General features: G+C 49.9%; 2 protein-coding genes and 1 long non-coding RNA gene across 6 annotated transcripts in view; 2 read left to right on the top strand and 1 right to left on the bottom strand.

Annotated features, from left to right (window-relative positions):
* Positions 1–30: 30 nt before the first annotated feature.
* Positions 31–2,907, top strand: LOC111075569 (golgin subfamily A member 1). The gene is made up of 6 exons (XM_022368927.2): positions 31–446; positions 538–1,323; positions 1,386–1,484; positions 1,779–2,192; positions 2,265–2,504; positions 2,575–2,907. The coding sequence occupies exons 1-6, from the start codon at positions 264–266 to the stop codon at positions 2,695–2,697; spliced, it is 1,845 nt and encodes a 614-aa protein (XP_022224619.1). The 5' UTR covers positions 31–263; the 3' UTR covers positions 2,698–2,907.
* Positions 2,908–3,271: 364 nt separating this feature from the next.
* Positions 3,272–4,161, top strand: LOC111075575. Of its 2 annotated transcripts, none has more exons than XR_002607958.2 (3): positions 3,272–3,305; positions 3,356–3,472; positions 3,630–4,161. It is a non-coding gene; the product is annotated as an uncharacterized LOC111075575 (long non-coding RNA). The 2 variants fall into 2 exon arrangements; XR_002607959.2 differs by having other exon boundaries at positions 3,291–3,305; positions 3,365–3,472.
* The window catches only part of LOC111075574 (low-density lipoprotein receptor-related protein 6), a 29,883-nt gene continuing 18,198 nt past the window's right edge, over positions 4,121–15,805 (bottom strand). For all 3 annotated transcript variants that reach the window (XM_041594253.1, XM_041594254.1, XM_022368936.2), the window contains exons 3-7: positions 7,283–10,296; positions 7,052–7,209; positions 6,724–6,993; positions 6,025–6,652; positions 4,121–5,953 (exon numbers count right to left, since the gene is read on the bottom strand). In XM_041594253.1, the coding sequence (XP_041450187.1) occupies positions 5,153–5,953; positions 6,025–6,652; positions 6,724–6,993; positions 7,052–7,209; positions 7,283–10,296 (4,871 nt within the window). In that variant the 3' untranslated portion in view covers positions 4,121–5,152. The remainder of the gene's footprint in view (positions 5,954–6,024; positions 6,653–6,723; positions 6,994–7,051; positions 7,210–7,282; positions 10,297–15,805) is intronic.

Raw genomic sequence — 15,805 nt, 5'->3', positions numbered from 1 at the left:
CGATAGTATCGACTCTGTCGTGTGTCGATATTGTGTTTACAAAAAATTTACATTTTTCTGATAAGCAACTAGCACACTGTGGAGACAGATATAACGCAATGCTATAAACGCTCCACAGGCACGTTTATTGAGCGTCCGCCCGCACAGCTAGACCATTCCCATTCGCTTTGCTTGGATTCACAGGCATACACAAAAAGTTTCGATTCGCAACAGCAGGAGGACGGCCCGCCTGGCCTCGTAATAGCAGCAGTTATCAGAATAGAATGTTTGCGACGCTGAAAAACAAAATCAAGGAGGAGACCGGCGAAGATGTGTCTACGTCGGCATCCCAGCCCCAACAGCAGCAGCGCTACGCTAACAACAATAATTATCGGCTACGGAGCCGTCGAGTTAGCATTAATTCCAACTCGGCTGATGATATGGGCGGTGGCAGCATATACAACGAGGTAAGATCCAACAATATGTCTATTTTTGTGTGTACAAACACTGGGATAATGGTTTGACATCTGTTTTTTTTTCCATACGATACGCCTTAAGTCTGAACAACTGTGCCAGTTGCGGAGCCAATGCAATGAGCTCACCACCAAAGTCTCCAGTCTCGGCCAGAACCTGCTGCAGCTGCAGGAGGAAAAGTTACGCGTCGACAAGACCAACGAGATCCTATTGGAGAGCGTGAGGGTGGCCCAAACGCAGAAGGATATGTACTGCGAGGAGCAGGAGAAGATTCAAAATCTACAGCAAGTGGAAATAGACAAGCTGAAAAATCTTCTCAGCTTCCGCGAACAAGAAGCCGTGGATCGGATGGGCTCGATGCGTCAGCATAGTCAGCAAATTGAGAATCTGGCCGAGGAACTGGAACGCCTGCGTCCGATTGAATCAGTTGCAGAAGACCTGCGTGATGAGCTGCAGCGCCTGCGACATGCCACACAGCAGGAAAAGAATCTTCTGACCACCACCCTGGCGACAGTGCAGGAGGAGAACAGAAATCTAAAGCTGCGCATGGATATTGTAGAGGAGTCTCGACTGGAATCCCTCACCAAGCTTAGCCCAGAGCAGCAAGTGCAGGCGCTCATACGAGAGCACAAACTGCTCGAGCAGCATTTGGAGGAGGCCCACCTGCAGCTGTCCGATATCAAGGGTTCTTGGAGTGGACAAAACCTGGCGCTGGAAACGCAAGTTAGTCGACTATCAAAGCAAGTGGCAGAGGAAACGACTGAGAAGCGTAAGGCGCTCAAGGCACGAGATGATGCCATAGAGACCCGCAAGCAAGTGGCATTTGAGCTGGAGAAAGCCATTGATGAAGTCAAGCAACGAGATGATAAGGTAAGCATTCATATAGCGCAGCGCCAGTATTCTTATGCCTTGTTTACGCAATTTGAGTGCAGGTTAGGCTACTGGAGGAGGAGATCGATGAGCTGAATCTGGCTCTGAAGGAATGTCGAGAGGAGAACGAGCAGCAAATCCTGTTTGAGCGAAACAAATCTGTGAGTATGTCCAATGAAGCTGACGACTTGCAATGGGACTTGTCGCACTAATTAAACCGCATGATTGAGTACTAACCCAAACCTGACTAGTAGTTTGATTTGTTTCTAAAAACCCATCTTTTGGCTAAATGAACTATTAACCAATTATGTATGTACCTTAATTTAATGGTTTTTCCTTTCTATTAAACTGTTTCAAACTCGAATTGGTAGCTTCTTTCCTTCAACAACATTCCCATGTGCCTATTCCTATGTATATTTAACTGCCACGTAAACGAATAAACTGCATTTTCTTAGCAAATTCTGGAAACAGAGGTTAAAGATCTCAAGACACGCCTCGCGGCAGCCGACGACAGGTTTGGCGAATATTCCACCAACGCCGAGCAGGTGGCAAGGAAACTGCGAACACAACTGAGCGAAAAGCAAGACCAACTCGAGGAGACCCTCATCCAATTGGAAGTCGAACGCGAGGAGAAAATGACGTCAATACTTCGAAATGCGGAGATCTCTCAAAGCGAAGATATACTACGGCAGCAGCTGCGGCTCGAGCGTAGTGAAGCGATCGACTTGCAGGATAGAAATAAGCAGCTTGAAAATGACATGTGCGAGGCCCGGAAAGACCTGCAGCAGGTCAGCAGTGCGGCCCAGGAAAATATCCAGAAGCTAGCTGAGTATGAAGCCGTACAGCTGGAGATCATGGAGAAAAATAAGGTGAGATGGAATGGAAGTGAAGTGTTACTGTGGTAGTTAGACTCAATGTTTCTATGCTTTGCCGGCAATCAGACAATAAAAACGCTAAATCAGCGTTTGGTAGATCTAAAAAAAACCCTGCAAAAGGAATTCCGCAGTTCGCAAATCTCCTCAGAGAGTGAATCTCATCATCAAGTGATCACTCCCTATAGAAACCATAGTGCGGCGCTCGAGTCGCTTGCTGGCGGCGACAAAGCCAACTGCATCATAATGGACGAGGTCAATTTCCAATATCTAAAGCATGTTATTGTAAAGTTCTTAACGAGTCGAGAGGTATGTTTTCACTTAATGTTTTCTCATCATAGTATACCCTGTTATCATCTGTTTGTATGCGTCCTGCTAGGTCGAAGCCCGTCACCTCATCCGTGCCGTCTCAACATTACTTCAGCTGACATCCGAGGAGGAGAAATTGATACACGACACATTGAACTGGAAAATGAGCTGGTTTGGCATGAAACCTGCTTAAAAACGCCCTTCCTAGAACCGCTCTTTGCAATATTTCACATTTCTATTTGTCTTCTAGTCTGTAGTCTTCATAATGTTCATGCATATGTACAAATTACATACGCCACCCACTCTGTGTTATTTTGTTCATCAACAAGCATTCCTTTTTGTTAAATAGTATTATTACTTTCTACAGTTGTGATTTTTATAAATAAAAACCATTTGTGTAAACGATATCATCTCGAAACGGCCTCTTTTTGGTTTGCTTTTATTCCCACGCACTCAAAGAGTACAGGGGTATGTAGCACTCAGAAGAAACGCGTTCTCGACCCCATAAGGTCTATAAATTCTTAATCAGAGACTATAAGAGCTAACTAGAGCAACCTAATTCATAAAGAACTATATTATCTACCAGATAGCTGAATACGGAAATAGAGACCACAATTTCCCGGCGTAGCGAAAGGGATGGAAGGGAAGCAGTAGTTTTCGCGCAAATAGTGACATGGGTACGGCTTTTGGCGTAATATACCGTTTTATCTCATGCCATAACTGTCATTCAGATAAGTCAGTTAGCTAAGTCAAGTCTAGTGTTGTTCCTAATATGAACAAACGATAGTCACATCTCTAGCAGTAAGTGTCATCACCAGAATCATCTAAAATAGAAAACTAACGGAAATCAGCCATTACAGAGAGCGGACAGAAACACCGCACACACACATGCACAGAGAAAGAATTGAGATGTCGACGAGCAGACAAGATAGAGATGGCGCTTAATGTGGCGTAATAAAGCCAATATGGTAAGGCATACATGGACATTTAAAAAGGGATACAAATACGTACGAATAACTCGGATTCACAAATGCGATTAATTTTATCAGGCGCCACTTATAAAGGAAGTACATTTTCAACAGGTTAATAATTTAAATATTATTTTTTTGTATTTCGACTCTCCAGGTCCAAAGCCTTTGCAGGTCCGCATAATGATAGAGACGCATGAGGCACTGCAAACGGTTGGCGATATTGCCAGGACAAGAACTATCAAGAGATTTTAGCGACGAGATCGTTGGAAACACTGAGGGAGAAAACACAGTCTATGAACGAAGAAAGCGGATGATTTAATGAACTCATGTTGCTCTTTTCCATAGTCAATTTTCCCCAGTTTCTCTGTTCATAATATTTTGCTTTACACATTTATGGAGCGAACTTGAACTATTCCGGAAAATACACCAGCAAATATTTTGCTATGATTATTTTTTACTTTTGATTTTCCATTTAATCCTAGCTTGTTGTGTTGTAATGTTTCCCCACATGTTCCTATAAATATAAACAATTGAAAAATCGAATACCGGAGCTCTGCGTCAACGAGCGGTTGACTCCTGACAACATCATCGTCCAAATATTACGAAAACTCAATAAACCAAATGTGATTTTGTTCAAAATACTGGTTTACATTTAAAAATATTGTTTGTTGTATATTCTTTTGTTACAATAAACGTTCTCTAAAATTACCTATAAATATGATATTTATTGTTGTTTAAGTATTGATTAAAAAAGAATAAACACACAAGTCATATGAATAACTAACTATTCATTTGTTTTATCTACGAATAAATCATATAGGATATACGTATTTGTAGAATAAACAATAAAACACACATTACTGAGGCACTTTTTGGTGTTTATAACGATTAAGAAGACATTTCGAATTACATACATACATAGTTGCGCAGCTGTCAATATTGCTTCCATCCACAAAAGTGTCAACTATTTACATACACTTGCCAACTAAATACATATTATTAAATTAAGTCTCCAAGTGGTAAATGCTTTCGGATCATCGGTTGAAATTATTTGTAGATACGACGACGGTTTTTGTGAAAATTTCTGGCATTCATTTGTTTTTTTTTTTTTAGAAAATTTGGCACTCTGAATTTTAAAATGTTTCTTATCAAATACTGTACTCGTATATGTATTGTATCGTATATGTATCGTATCGTATCGTATCGTATCTAAGATCTATGGCTAATTGCTAATAATTGCATTTCGCTTACAAAAATGTGTTGCAGTCTATTGTTGGCGCGTATCTTTATGATGCATTGTACTGCAATCTATTTCGGTATCTGGCAAAATGAAACTTAACGAGATCGAGAAGGTCCTCCTCAGGCATTTCCACCGCCCCACCCAGCTGGAGGCAGGTCACGGCATGGGTCGGGGCGTTGGGGGCGCTCTTTAAACTAAGATTAAAAATAGTTAAAGCCTTAAATGACCAAATTATAAACACACATACATATTTACAAAAAAAAAATATAAACGTTACAGAAAGTAGAAATAGTGAAAATTAAATTAAATAGATTACAAATTAAAACACTCCGCCTCCAATCCATCCATCCATCCATCCATCCGTACGTATAATGATATGTTTCTCAATCGCCTTCGCCATATCCATTTCAATTAATTTATATGTAAATCTCAAAACGTTACGTAAAACCTCGACTGGGCGACTGTACAGGCGATGGCGGTGGCGGCAGTGGGGAGAAGTAGGTGGAGCTCCTCGAGGACGGTGATGGCGGGCAGGAGGACTCTGGCACGATGCGCACATCGCTGTGGTAGTGCGAGCGCGGCGTTGGTGGCGGCGGATATGGCTCGCTGTCGTAGCCGTACTGCAGGCAGGCGGCAGCCGAGCTAGACGAGTGCTTGGTGGCTCCGCCGTTGCTGTTATTACTGTTCGACTTGCTCGTGTAATTCGAGTCGGACTCGTCGCAGATGTCTGTGGAGCAGGGCGTGGGTGGTGGCGGCTGATTGATGATCTTGTAGTGCCTGTACGGACGCCGCGATCGAGTGGCCGGCGAGGGCGGTGGATTTATGGGATACGCCACCATGCTGCTGCCATTCGTGGTGGAGCTGGAGGCCCCCGTAATGTGATTGCGGTCATACGAGTTCATGCTGTTCCGCGAGTTGAGCGTGGACATGCGAACCGCATCCGCCACGGAGGCAATCTTGGACACGCGCTGCGACTTGCTGAGCGTCGAGGGCGACAACGGATCCGAGGCCTGGTCGTCCTTTGGCTCTGTGCGGCTCTTGCCGATGCGCGTGCGGCAAAATTGCAGCAGATAGACAATCGAGAATATGGTTATCATGGTGGCCCCAATCAGTATCATAAATGCCCGCTTATCCGAGGCGGGGGCCATGCGTCGCTGCAGGCAAATGTCGGGCGACTCGTCCGCTCCGTCGGCACAGTTCTCCCAGCCATCGCACAGCAGGGCCGCCGAGATGCAGAGCTGATGGGTAAGGGTAAGGGGAATACGATATGGTTAGCTCCCAAACTATCTCTTTGCATTCGTCCACTCACCTTGTTGATGGGACACTGAAACTCTCCTGGTCGCTTGCAGCAGTCGGCCTCGTCGTGGCCATTGTCACAGTTGGTGGTGCCATCGCAGACCAGAGCCTTGTCGATGCACTCGCCGGACTGGCAGCTGAACTGATCCGCACGGCACGTGGGACAGCCCACCTCGTCCGACTTGTCCGGGCAGTCCTTTTGGCCGTCACAGCGCCAGGAGGCGGGTATGCAGTCCTTGTTCATGTCGCTATTGCCCGCCACTGGGGCCGCGCACGTAAAGTGATCCGGCCCACAGGCCGGAAATGCGCCGCAGTTCTCCTTGTCCTCCAGCAGCATCAGATGCTTGGGGCACGAGCAGACGTCGCGAGAGCTGCGTGCCACACCCTCCCCGCTGGCTATGCAGATGTGGGAGCACTTTGTGCGGCTGTGCAGACACGTGTGGTTGCGCAGCACTTTCGCATCCGGTGTCCACACGGCACGGATGTCGGTGATCTGCGGCAGACGCTGCAACTCCGCGGAACGGCGCTCTCCACTGACGGTGATCCGCTCCACTCCGGTCTTGTCGTCCAGCCAGTACACGAATCCCCCCAGCGCGGCAATGTTGATCACCTGCGAGATGTGCATGGAAACGAGAGTTTTCCTATTGGAGGGAAAAAGCAGATTAGACATTTGTACAGAGGATCCCCCATACTCCCCATCTTCGTTGCTCACTTGTTCTTGCCATTGATGTCTATCGCATCGATTCGCTTGCCATGGGCATAGTAGATCATGTCCGACTGCTGGTCCAGGGCCAGGGCCGTGACTCCCTCCAGCTTGTAGGCCAGCTCCACGCGCTCATTGCCGTCGACGCGGGCCCGTATGATGGCCTGATGGCTGCCGACATCTGTCCAGAAGAGCAGACGCTTCATGGCATGCACGGCAATGTTGCGTGGCTTCTCCGAGTCCCCGGTATCGATGACGCCCACCGATTCGCCCAGGAAGCTGAAAGAGGCGACGTTTTAGCAGCACAATTACGCAGCTGAATGGCAGAGAGACTCACCTGGTCACGTTAATGCTGTTGGAGAAGGAGCAGGTCCAGAAGAGCAGCCGCCCAATGATGTCGATGGCAATGTCGAAGGGCTGTCCAGAGTTGGCCAAGAGGCTCACCTTTGTGCCATTGGCCAGCGAACGCTTGATGCTGTGACTTCTGCCTTCGATCTGGAAGGAGTTCAAAAGGAAGGACTAGAGACGCCGCACTCAGATCCATGGCCAGAGTCTACTCTGTACTTACCCAGTATATGTAATGCGAGATGGGGTCATAGTCGACGGCTCGGATATTCTTGCCGGACACCGGCAACGGCACATTGGGGCAGTCTGTGGTGTTCGGCAGCAGTCGGCCGAAGCTGTTCCTCTGGCTGAAGATGATGTAGTTCTTGGGCGGGATGCAGGAGACCCCGTCCTTGGCCAGCTGGTAGTGGGTGGGGCAGGCACAGGTCATGCCCCGTCTGCCGGGCTGGGCCAGGCACAGGTGGGAGCACCCGCCGTTGTTCATCTTGCACGCGTTCGCCCCCACCTGTCGCTTGTCGTTGAACACCAGCAGCGAGGTGATGTACGTCATGCCCGAATGGACGAGGCTGCGGTTCTGTCCCGTCGTCTTGTGCACCCGCTCAATGTCGCCGGTGTTCCAGTCGCTCCAGTACACGTAGTCCTGGTACAGGGACACCGCGTACGGCTCGTCGGTGTCGCTGCTGCCGACCAGTATCTGCCGCTTCTTGCCATCCCAGTCGGCGCTCTCGATCTTCGCCGGCCGCGACTGTGTGGCCCAGTAGAGGCGCCTCGTCTCCTGGTCGAATGTCAGCCCCGCCGCATGGTTGGCCCCCGCTATGATCGTCTGCAGCTCTGCGCCGTCCATCGTGGCGCGGCGTATGGAGTCCGAGGGCGACTCCGTCCAGTACATGTAGCCGCGTCGCGGCTCGAGGACCAGCGAGCGCGGCTCCTCCACCCCCTTCCACAAGAGCACGCGCCGACTGCTGCCGTCCAGGCGGGCGACCTCGATGCGACGGGCCTCCGCATCCGACCAATAGATGTTGCTGCCCAGCCAGTCGACGGCAATGCCGTCCGGCCCAATCAGACCCGAGTCCACGATCCGCTGCACGTAGGAGCCATTGAGGAAGGCCCGGAAGATGCACTTGGTCTTCTGGTCGGTCCAGTAGATGCGCCGCTCCGCCACCGACACGTCCAGGGCGTGCGCATCGCGCACATCCTTGAAGGGTATCCGCTCGTCGTTGTGGTTCCCCTCGTTGTACTCGATCGAGATGCGGCCAATGTGCTCCTGGCGGGAGAACAGCAGAAAGGCGGCAGGCACCACGCAGGTCCGCTTGTCGTTGGCCAGCTCATAGTCGATGGCACAGCGACAGACGTAGTCCCGGGGCCGGTTCAGGCAGAGATGGGAGCAGCCCCCATTCCCCACGGCACACGCATTCTGGCCACGCACCTCCCTCAGGCGGGTCACCTTGAGGCCCATCAGATCGGGATACTGATCCACGACGACAATCCGATTGTTGCCCGTGATCTTGTGGGCCCGGTCGATGGAGCGCCGCTGCCAGTCCGTCCAGTACAGGTAGTCGTCCAGGATGCTCAGCCCAAAGAGATGCTTCAGGTTGTCGCTGATCACCACACGCCGGTCGGAGCCATCCATGTTGGCCACCTCGATCTTGTCGGTCTTCCCGTCGCACCAGTAGATCGTCTTGGCCACGATGTCCAGGGCGATGCCGTTGGGCCAGCCGAGATTCTCGGAGACGAGCACCACACGCTCGGAGCCATCGAGGGAGGCCCGTTCCACCTTCGGCTTGCGCTCGTTCCAGTCGCTCCAGAACATCCAGCCCAGCGACGGGGCCACGGCAATGGCTCGCGGCTCCTCCAGGTGCTCGTAGATGAGCACCTTGCGGGCGGAGCCGTCCAGGCGGCACACCTCAATGCGATCCGTCACCGTGTCCGTCCAGTAGAGGTTGCGGGCCAGCCAGTCGAGCGCCAGGCCATCGGGATGGCGCACCTCGGAGGTGACAAAGTCGGTCACAGCCGTGCCATCGGCTCGGGCGCGCCTGATCGTGTAGGCCTCCACATCGGACCAGTAGATGTGCTCCTCCACGGGATCGTAGTCGATGGCAATCGCATACTTCACCTTGCCCAGGGGCAGCGGGAAGATGGTGTAGTCCGGCGAGTCCAGGGAGATCTTGCTGATCTGCGTCCGCTGCACAATGAACAGCATCTCCTGGGAGCCATTGGCGCAGCTGTTGCCGCTGACCAGCTTGACGCCCGTCGGGCAGGCGCAGCTGTAGCCCTGGGGATTGGTGGCCAGCAGGCAGAGGTGCGAGCAGTTGCCATTGTTGTGGGCACAGGGATTGTCCTCGTACGGCTGGAGCGACGCGTCCCAGGCGCGCACCGAATTCGGGGCCTTCGGCGTGTCGATCAGCTCCTTCAGCTCGCGCGTCTGCAGGTCGAGGGCGTTGAGGGAGCCCCGCTGCCAGTCCGTCCAGTACAGGCGATTGTCGAAGTACGTGAGGCTGAAGGGATACTTCAGATTGTTGACTATCGTCCGGCGGTTGCTGCCGTCCAGCTTCATCACATCGATGAACCGATTGTTGCCATCCGTCCAGTAGATGAGGTCGCTCTTCAGGTCCACGGCCAGACCGTTGGGCCAGAAGACATTGTCCTTCACGAGGGTCATGCGCGACATCGGATCCCCGTCCATGCTGGCCCGCTCGATCTTCGGATACTCGCCCCAGTCCGTCCAGATCAGCAGACACTTGCCGGGCACCACGGCCACGGCCCGCGGCTGATCCAGCTCCGTCCAGATCAGCACCTTCTGGTACTTGCCATCCAGGCTGGCCACCTCGATGCGGTTCTTCTCGCCGTCCGTCCAATAGATCTTGTCCGTATACCAGTCAATGGCCAGGCCCTCGGGCTTGTCCAGTCCCGTCGATATCACAGTTTGCTTCGGCGCCTTCGACAACGGCAGCAGCGTGGAGGCGTTCGTCTGCGCGCACTCGATCACCTCCCGGCCGCAATCCGTCCAGCAGACCAGATTCTTCGCATAGTAAAAATCAATGGCCATGGCCTCGGCCAGATCCCTCACCAGCACATCGATCTGCGGCCCCCCCGTCGGCCGGGTTATGTTCGCCACCTGTATGTCATGCCTCGTGGTGAAGAGCAGCGTCGCCGGCGTGTTGATGAATGCATTCGAGGGCGAAGACAGCGACGACGACGACGAGGTGGACACCAGTGACGAGGCGATGGGTCCATGCACTGCAAGTAGACAAGCGAAAACAATGGTAAATGGTAAATGGGTTTAGTCAACGCTTGCTTCAGGCAGTGGGCCGCAGCCATTAACAATTAAGAGTAGGAGCACATGGCCCGAGTAGGGTGGGGGCATTGTTGCAGTAGTAAATGCCAAATGCCAAATGCCAAATGCAGTGCCAGAGCCAGAACCAGAGCTTGGATTGGCTTTTGTTTGCACACGTGGGTGGGTGGCTCCCAGCTGCACACTCCCAATTGTTGCAGCTGCCTGCAACGCTGATCTAATTGCGTATGAATAAGCGTTGCATGGGGGGCGTTGCATGGGCGGGGAGTGCAGTGGCGCGAGCAGTAGGTGGAACAAATTGTAGGTGACATTTTCCTGTACCGAATTTGCAAATACCCTCAAAAATTTCGCATTCTGATGTACATATAACCAATCGATCGATTCCTGCCAGTGTGCACACACACAATTTGTGTACATTTTCTATCGATATCGAAATTAACGCAATAACGCAGAATGAGTGGCTTACATGGCCACAAAAGTTGCATTATTGCGTCTTGGGTTATTCAAACAGCTGATTTGTGTGTGTTTGCTGACAATATTAAAATCAAATAAGTTTTTATGCGTAAACCAAATTATGGAAAACGACGCTGCTTTTATTTATTTATTATTTATTTTTAGCCACTGCTCCAAAACTGTGCGAGTTCTTTTTCAGCACACAAATATCGTTTACATAATAATAAAAGTACATATATTTTTATATTTTCTACTGCCAGCCGGACGGGGATAGTCGAACGATAGTCAGAAATAATGGATGTGCTGTAGGAAATCTGCATGGAATTTCAGTGCATTTTCAAGACAATTGTTGAGCTTTTCCGCTTTTCCAATTTGACCCAAAACGCAGCAGGAAGGAACTGGGGTGGGAGTGGGAGTGGGAGGCTGGGAGCAGTCAGGCAGGCAGGGGCAGGCACTCGTGTAATTCATCAGACTGGGGGCGGGCGGGCTGCCTATTTCTTACCCTACCCCTGCACTCCTGCGATGGGGAGACGATGAAAATGGTGACATTTCGCAAAGTGGGTTGGTTGCTTGCTTGGATGCCTGTTCATATGCCGTCAAGCGTGAATGCTTCCCGCCCCTTGCCTCCAGCGAGGATTAATGTGCCAAGTGTGTGTAGAAAGAAGTTCCACAAACAGTGTGCCCACACGGCGGGTATGTAGTACATATGTACATGGGTTTATTATAATCGTGTATAGAAGGAATGAAAATAACTTCCGACTCTCCCCGCCTCGCGCCGTCAGCTGTGGCACTTCCCCCCCCCCGCTCTATACTATAAGATTACGCTACCATATATCCATAAATCCATAAATATGCACTGTAATCGCCGATCCACCGAACGAATGAGGAATGAGGATGCTCGCTGGCTGGCTGAATGATGCTTGCACTTTTCTCAATCTCAATCCTTGCATTTTATTCACATTTTTGTATACTTCTCCCTGCAGACGGGCGGCAGTGAAGCGTCAAGAAATCAACCAACATCATTACCAACACAAAAACAGAAACAGAAACAAAAACCACATACACACAGAGAGCAGACATGGCTCCTCCAGCCAGATGGAGTCGAGTACCGCAGCCGCAGTCCCCACACTCGACCGAAATTGAAATGCAGACGCAGACGGAGACGCAGACGGAGACGGATATGGAGACGGAGATGGAACCATGGAAGCAGTCAGAAGAGGAGGCTGCTTGCTCTGCTCTGCTCTTCATTCAAACTTGGGAAAATATATTTTAATTATTAATGTATACAACCCTGGAGTTGTGTCGAGGGTCGGGCTGGGTTTGTTCTGCAGTCCAAATGGGCCTGGGAGTGGAAGTGGAGGCCAGAAGCTGCAGAGGGAGCCTGAGTATACGGATGAGCATGTGAATGATGCTGCTGACGATTGGCATCTAGCGGTTGGCTCTCATTATCGCTCTCCCCTGCTTAGTTCTGCTCTGCTCTGGTTTGTGCCACAAAATGGCATAATTCGGATGACCGAGTCGACAATTTTAGCGCCGCACAGCACAGGTCGATTACGGAGGAGCAGCAGCAGGAGCAGCGGCAGTGGCAATAACAACAACAACTGCACTTAAATGCTAAATGAGTGCAAGTGCTGTTATTGTTAGGCAACAGAAATGGGTGTGGTGTGGTGTGTGGTGTGGTGTGGTGTGCGGTGGTAACGGTAATGGGCAGCGGAACGGGCTGGAATCGGAACGGAACGGAACGGGGAATGGTGTGCCTAAGGGGAAACGAAACTTTTGCGTATCCGGCGGGTGGCTGTAGTTGTGCGGCTTGAAGTGAGCATTGGCCGGTGCCGGTGCCAGTGCCAGTGGCAGGATGTGCCACTCTGCTGCCTCTAACCAACACTGGCAGCACTCGAGCACTGCTGACTGCTGCCTGCTGCTGCGAGTGGCAGAATTATATGTCCAGGCTACAGTGGGGAGTGGTGGTGGCAGCACCGGTGGCAGCTGTCTCCATTGCTCGTTGCACTAGTTGCAACGGAAGTTGCAGCTATTTAAATGTGTTGAAGAGGCAGCCCCCAACCCCAACCCCAATCCCAACCCCACAAAGTGGTGCCAGGCAGCAGCAGCAGAAGTTCACCAGGCAGTCAGCCAACCGTGCGGTATGCTCCTTCTTCTGCTCCTGCCTTCTCTTCCTGTCGCTCTAGTTGTTGTTGCTCACATTTTGAATTCGTCCATCCGTTGTTTTTTTTTCCTCTTCTTGCTGGGAAGGACAGAGTGGGTTGCTGTGTGGTGTGTGGCTACACTGGCAACAATACAGAGCTATACAACACTGGCGATGAATATCGATCGATGTCGATTAAAAGCTTAGAAGATATTTATTCTTTGACTGCAGCCACACCACTCGGACGCACAGGCGAAAGTTGCAAAGGAGAATGCCTGAGAATTCCAAAACCAAAAATAAAGTGTGTGCGACTAAGGCTCGGCCCCAGGAATTCAACAACAAAATATATATTAATAAAAACAAACATTTTTTTTGTTGTTCTCCGCCCGAATTTACCCACTGATAACACACAGATTTTCTTGCAGTGTACTGAAGAGCTTCGCTTCCCACGCGCCATAATTAATTTCGCTCATGAATAATTTTTAATTAAATGTGCAGAAACAGAAGCAGCAGCAGCAGCAGCCCCGGAAGGGGGGATAAATGACGCTGAAACAGCAGCACTGAAAGGAGCAAATGTTCCTTACTTTCCCCCTTCCCTTCAAATACGAGTATGTTGCATGCCAATGCCATTCATAATCCAATTGAAAATTATATGCACAAACGGAAGAGAAACAGAGAGACAGAGAAGTGGCTTCCGCTTCTCCGGGAGGAGCAGCCGCCACTTAGGCAAATGAGGCTTAAAGGAAACCCTCGGAATGAATTGTGGCAACTGTGTGGAACCCTCAGCTATCTTCCATTAGGATGTCTATCAAATTTCCACTTCCCTCTCCGAGTGAGGCTCCAGTCGAATGTTCAATAATTCCTTCACGAAGAATGCTTTCTATCAATTACTCGCACCTCCACGCAACCACCACGACACAACACTGCCAGACGATGACAACGAGTCAGAGCCGTGTCCAAGTGAACGATGAATAGACAGACGAGACACCAGGCACCAGGCAGGAGCACTAGCACTGGCAACACCATCATCACATCATGATCATCATCATCGTAAAAAGCGGAAACAATGACAGGAGAGTGTCCAAATGCAATTCCCGCCCAGTAAATGAAGTTAGAGGCAACCATCCAAGTCTCCCTCTATCCAATCAAGCTGCTGCGTGTCCATACATCCCCATACATTCAGGAGTGTGGAGAGGTTTGTTCTGTTGCTAAAAGTTTCCATTAGGTTCCCATTTCAAACACACACACACACAGAGGAAACTTTCATACACTTTTGGACTCGTAATTACAAGACCCAGGGCTCTACGGGCACCTGGACTCTGGTCTAAAGTTTCAGCTTCACTTCCTTTTGGTTCTCAATCAGTATCAGAGCTGCGTACTATCCGCAAACTTATTCATTGCTTCGTCAATCGTCAATCAGGCGTTGACATGCAAGTTCCGCCCTAATGGACAGACACGAAAGGCAACAGCAACAGCAACAAAAACGGCAAACAGAAAGCCAGGTTCGAATCTAACAGAGAATGAGCTGGAACACCTGCCCCCCGAAAGCCAACTCCAAAGTTATTCAAGCAAAACTGAGACACAAATACCACACTGCACACTAAACAGAAGAACAAAGCCAGAGCCAAAGGCAAACCCAAACCCAAACCCAAGCCCAAAGCCCAACGAAAGAAAGCAATTTTGTGAAAATGTTGGTGGTTTCTGTGTTGCTTTTCTTGTATTTTTTTTGTTTGTGCATTTTACCATACAACACGAAGGAAACATGAGAACAACATAACAAGGCACACGGGCAAACAAAAAACAACAAAAAAAAAAAGGAAAAGATAAAAATGCAAAGATACAAAGGCAGTTCCAGTCTCAGTCTCAGACTCAGTCTCAGTCAAGGGATCCCAGCCAGGCAGCCAGCCATCCAACCAGCAGCTCCAGCTTCTCGTTCACTCATTTAAATTATCAACACGAAGAGGGAAGCGAATGAATGCTCCATGTTCTGGCAACGACAAGAGGCACCTCCGCACAGCCACAGCAGCAGCAGCAGCAGCAGCAGCAGCCCACAGCAGCAGCAGCAGCGGCAGGAGAAGGCAGGTGGAAGGAGCTCCAGCAGCAGCAGTAGAGACTCTGGCGAATCCACTTAACTTCAAGTTAACACATATGCTTGGTTGCCTGCCTTTCTGGCTGCCTGCCTTTCTGCCTGCGTAAGATAGTAATAATCATCCCCGTGATGATCACCAATGAAGTTTGTTTTCTCTGTGCTTCGCTTCGTGTATTCGTGATGCTTTTTTTTTCCAGCTTTGCTGTTTCTTTTAAAGTTTTACCAAATTGTTAATGGTTATCAAGGGCAAAGCGACGACGACGACGGGCGAAGGCCTTCCTCGAACATTTCGCTTTTTGTCGTTTTTTGCTGTTGTCGCCTGCTGCTGCTGCTGGAGCATCCAACCGAAAGAATCCCCCCCGTCGAATGCTGCTACAAGATGTAGATAAGGATGCTCCATATCAGCATTTCCTTGCTTCCAGCTGTTCCCATTGCATCGGGTATTATTCTTCTGACCGAGAACTCGAAAATAAAACACGAGTACATGTCGTGTGCATGACCCATTACAAACCATTGCTCGACTAGAAACCCACAAAAGCTAATACTGCAAAGGAGAATGTCCTAGAATACAAAAACAAACCAAATGCATGTCTTGTGCATGACTGAACCCACTGAGCTGTTGTGCCAGCCCTGGTTGGCGTTGCATCTGCCTGCGCATACCCATCCCATCCCTCGGAGAGCTTTAATTTAAAACCAAAATCACTGAAACGAAAAAGTTTCACACACCTACTTAAAAATGTAATCGCCGCGTGCTGCTGATGGAGCGGAT

The sequence above is a fragment of the Drosophila obscura genome, unplaced genomic scaffold, assembly GCF_018151105.1.
Source record: "Drosophila obscura isolate BZ-5 IFL unplaced genomic scaffold, ASM1815110v1 contig_25, whole genome shotgun sequence".
In the NCBI taxonomy this organism is placed as follows: domain Eukaryota; kingdom Metazoa; phylum Arthropoda; class Insecta; order Diptera; family Drosophilidae; genus Drosophila; species Drosophila obscura.
The sequence above is the reverse complement of the archived record's forward strand: the minus strand, read 5'-3'. Positions and strand labels throughout refer to the sequence as shown.